Source organism: Octodon degus, unplaced genomic scaffold (genome assembly GCF_000260255.1).
Source record: "Octodon degus isolate 3935 unplaced genomic scaffold, OctDeg1.0 scaffold00049, whole genome shotgun sequence".
Lineage (NCBI taxonomy): Eukaryota > Metazoa > Chordata > Mammalia > Rodentia > Octodontidae > Octodon > Octodon degus.
In genome coordinates, this window is record NW_004524625.1 from 9,140,073 (window position 1) to 9,144,793 (window position 4,721).

At 42.0% G+C, this 4,721-nt stretch overlaps 1 protein-coding gene across 1 annotated transcript in view; it reads right to left on the bottom strand.

Moving 5' to 3' along the window:
* Positions 1-383: 383 nt before the first annotated feature.
* Positions 384-4,721, bottom strand: part of Prcp (prolylcarboxypeptidase) — an 86,106-nt gene continuing 81,768 nt past the window's right edge. Inside the window, exon 9 of the mRNA XM_012515034.2 lies at positions 384-1,520. Coding sequence (XP_012370488.2) covers positions 1,304-1,520 — 217 coding nt within the window. The 3' untranslated portion in view covers positions 384-1,303. The remainder of the gene's footprint in view (positions 1,521-4,721) is intronic.

Sequence of the window (4,721 nt, forward strand, 5' to 3'; positions counted from 1 at the left end):
CCTTGAAATGATCCAGCTCAAGGTGTAGTTTTTAAAAGCACAAAATGTTCCCAAGGCAGAGTAAAGAAAATGAAAGAAAACAGGAAAGAAGAAATCTTTCAACAAAGTGGGGACTGTTAAGTCTCTCTTCGTGTCCCTGAAAGGTTTTGATCGAATCCTATTTGTTATCCTAGAAAAGCTCTTCTGAAGAAAGGTCTCAGTGTAAGCGCTGCTCGAAAGAAGCCACCCCCTTGGAAATAGGGACGGCTCAGCCATTTATTAATGTCAAATATGCTGCCTGCATGAATTAGTCAGCTTGTCTTTTGGAAGCTGGACAGAGAGGCCCCTTGCACCTGCTTCTCAGCATCCTGACAGCAGGAACAACCACCAGAAAGAGAAATTAAAAAAAAAAAAAAAGCTACCCTCAACTACTTTCTCCTTAAGGAGTACTAAGGAGCTTGTACTCATTCACAAGCTTGGAAAGCTTTTTCTGGAAGCACCATCAGTGACCACAGCACAGAACTTGTTCTGATTTCAAGTGAAAGGCAAAACAGAGTCATTTTCCTAAACTGGCAAGAATTTAACCAAATTACCACAAGACTGACCTTCAAAACAAAGACAAACGGAGCAGGAAAAGGCTGGCTTTCTTACTGGCTGCACCACAGTGGCAGATATCCCAGGACTAAGGAAAGTTGCCAGATGACAAAGAGAAAATGAAAGGTCTTGCCAAAAGCAGCCAAGCCTGCAGCACCCTGCACCCCCACAGCTGGAGTGAGCCTCAGAGGCGACACGCAGGTACACGATCCAGCCTTAATCTTTATTTACAGCACAGTTCAAAGTCATTAAATCAAGTATAAAAGAAATGGGCCCCAGTTCCTGGACTGGCACCAGACATCCTTCCTACCAGCTGCAATTACATCATTTCTCATCTGTCTTCTGTTTTTCCTTTGGAGAGGGGGGTTCTATAAACGGGCCAAAGCGATTTCAGCCTCAACACGGAGAAGTCCCTTCGTGTAGAGAAGCAAAGGAAGCGAGTCTGGGTGAAAGGCATCGGGAGCTCCATGTCAGGAGCTCAGCGTGAGGGCCACTGGTGGTGCTGGCAGTGCCATGACCGCTTTTGTCCTGGAGGAAGCACAAAGGAGCCGGGCCCGGGCATTCACAGTGGTGCGAGGCTGTTCGCAATTCTAACCCTCCCCTTCCACCCCAACCTCGGCTCCCCCAAATCTAATAACAAGCAAGCAAAAGTAATTACATGTAGAAAATCCAAGTGAATGAGAAAGGGAATAGAAGGAATAGGAAAGAAACTGAAAATGGTCCAGGCTGTTCAGCGCTGCCTTCTGGCGTGGGAATGGAAGTCTCGGATCCACTGTTTCATGTGTTGGACTTCCAAGGAGCGGGCTCGCAGCACGGATGCAGGGTCGTAGGCACTGTTGGCCCGAAGATCCAAATGATGGGCCCCCTCCGCGATGGTGATGGCCACCAGCGTGGCTGAGATGTCCTTGGTCACTCCACCTCCAGACCAGGGGTCCAGGTCACCATTGCTGCCCATCCGGAAAAGGAGAAAACTTAAGGTTATTTGTTTTTCAAATTTCATTTTTAAACTCAAATAAGATAGGAGAAATCTAGCATATGCCTGACACTTAAAATTCTAAACTCATAGCCTGAGAGATTTGATCTGAGGATTTAATTTGGCATATAGAAAGGTGCTTCAGGTACACTCTCCAATAGAGATAATGAAGTCTACCTCATAACATCATAAGGATTAAATCAAATGGAAGAACTTAATAAGATTCAGGCACATAGGGGCTCTTCAATACTGGCTTCCCACTTTTCTAGAACCCAACTACTAAAGTGATAAAGAAAAAAAATCTATATTCAAAATTCAAATTATCCCTTTGCCAAAAGAAAGAGGAAATAAGGCAAGCCCAATTTTTTGTTCAACAGCACAATACTTTGCAAAATGGGATCATGGAATCATAAAAGTCCCTAGGACTTGGAATCGGAAAATGCAGGCATTATTCGAAGATCTTCACTTCGTGTTAGCTTTAAAGTTAACAAAGCACAATACTACTAAGTTAATAAGCACTTACTAGGTCCATTAGCTCTTGCTATTAGATTAATTCAACACATTTCAGAGTGATATAAACAAGATCACTCATTGAAACAGCTTGTTTAGTTAGCTGAGTTAAGAAAAAATGAGGATTCCAGCCAGGACCCAGGTCCAGCGTGTGTGTGGGACCACCTGCCCAGGGCTGTTCGGATCCTCATTCCAGCCAGCACCTAGGCCTGACGCGTGTGTGGAACTTCCTCCATCAGACAGATCTAGTATGGAACCCTTCAGCAGAACTCCCTGCAGAGAGGCTAGAGGCAAGACCCACCCAGCTAATCCAGGAGTAGAACATCTTGCCAAAGTGGCACAGTAGGTTCACTTCCAAGGGCTGCAGCAGGAAAAAGTAGAGCACAGCAGCCAGACCCAAGCCATGTCCACCTGGATGAGTTTGAACTTGGTAGATCTGGACCTGGTGCTAAGGTAATAACTGCACCAGAGCTCTACACCAAAGGTCAGAAGACAGTGCTATACAAAAATGACAAAAAGAAGGAGCAAAATGCATTCTCAGGCCCTGCGCCTACCCAGAACAAATGCAGGAGAATATAGCATACAAGAAATTAGACAGTGGGCCAAATAGCTCAGCAGATTAAAGAGCCCGCAAGCAGGCACAGGGGCCGGGGCTGGCGGGAGGGTGTGTCTTGATCTACAGGCCTGTTGTGCCCCCGGTGAGGGCAATTGAGACTGGGTGTGGCAGCGCACGCCTGTAATCCCAGCTCTTGGGAGGCTGTAAATAGGCAGATCACTATGAGTCCACTCTAGTAGAGAGACCCTGAACACCCAGTAAACCCTTCCCCCCCAAAAAAACCAAGAAATTGGAAAGCACACACCTGAAATAATAGCGTCTGAAGTAACAAAACAACTGCAAAAAGGCATAGAGGAAATCAGATCAGAAATAATTTCTTTTTTTTTTTTTTTTTTTTGGCATAACTGGGGATTGAACTCAGGCCCTTGCACTTGCCAGGCAAGCACTTATTCTACTGAGCTATCTCCCAGGTTCCCTCCCAAATAATTTCTGAAGCAATAAAAGAAATTATAAATATAATGAAGGAATTATTAAGTGCTTCTAAAGAAGACATAATAAAAAATAGAGAATAGAAAAATGATGGAATCCTTGAATGAGCAATATAAGAAAGAAATAGAATGCATGAAGCAGATTCAAAGAAATATACAAGAAATTAAAACCTCAATCACAAGCTGGCAAAACCATTTGAATGAAAGTGAAAATAGACTTTCAGACCTTGAAGACACCATTGCAGCTAGTGAAAAGATAAGAAAAACCTTTTGGGGCTGGGGATTTGGCTCAGCAGTAGAATGCTTGCCTAGTAATCTGGAAGTCCTGAGTTTGGTCTTTGGCACCAAAAACAAAATATAAACCTCCCCTAAAAAAATAAAAAGATCTCTTAAAAACAACTAGGAGGCAGGAAAAAAAAAATAATTCAACATCTGCAAGATGATGCAAAGATGAACAACAAAAGACTAACAGGCATCAATGAGAAAGGAGTCAATACAAATGATATAAAACGAATATGGGCAGAAGTAACAGCAGAAAACTTCCCAAATATGGGGAAACAATCTGACAATCAGGTAGCCAAAGCATATACAACTCCAAATGACGTCAACCCAATTAAAAACACACTCAGACATATAATAATCAAGATCCCAGAAATTCAGCACAGGAACAGTATACTAAAAGCTAGAGAAAAGAAACAGATCACATTTAAAGGGAAATCCATTGGAATAATGGCAGATTTCTCTTCACAAATCATCAAGTCAAGAAGAGCATGGAGGGGCCAGGGAGATGGCTCAGTGGAATAAGCACTTCCCTGGCAAGCACAAAGGCCTGAGTTCAATCCCCGGTTCCGCCAAAAAAAAAAAAAAAAAGAATAGTAAAGAAGAGCATGGAGCAAAGTACTACAAGTCTTGCAAGAAAACCAATTCCAACTCAGACTGATATACCCTGAAAAACTCTCTTTCAAGCTTAATGGAGAAATGAAATACTTCCATGACAAAGAACTAAAGAAATTCATGAGGATAAAGCCAACCCAACACAGACTACTAAAAGATATTGTAGAGAGGGCTCAAAATGACTATAACTCCATGAAGGAGAAAAGAAAGAACCCACCAAATAGGGAAAACAGGGTTGGGGAGATAGCTCAGTAGAATAAGTGCTTGCCTACCAAGTACAATGTCCTGAGTTCAATCCCCAGTGCCGCCAATCACCAATTAAAAGAAATAGAGTGGCAGAATGGATTAGGAAGCAAAAATCCAACAATACAAGTACAAGACATCACTTATCAATTGATTGGTTTATATTCAGTTTTGTCCAGCTGGTAATTTCAATAGTTCTATGATTTGTGCCTCAGGAACACAACTGCTTTCATGAATCATAAATAATGCTTTGTCCTGGCTTTATGGTTTACTGACTTAGAAATAAATTTTCTGCAAGATCAAAATTCAGTGTAGATGCTGCCAACGTCCTTATCAATTTGCATGTGGGGAAATTAGAGAAATCATGTACCAAAAAAAAGAAGAGGTATTCTATACTATATATCTTAGTTTTGGAATACATCTATAAAATAAATGTGTGTACACTGTTCTCAAATTCTGTAATTATTTTAAAGAAAAAGTAAAA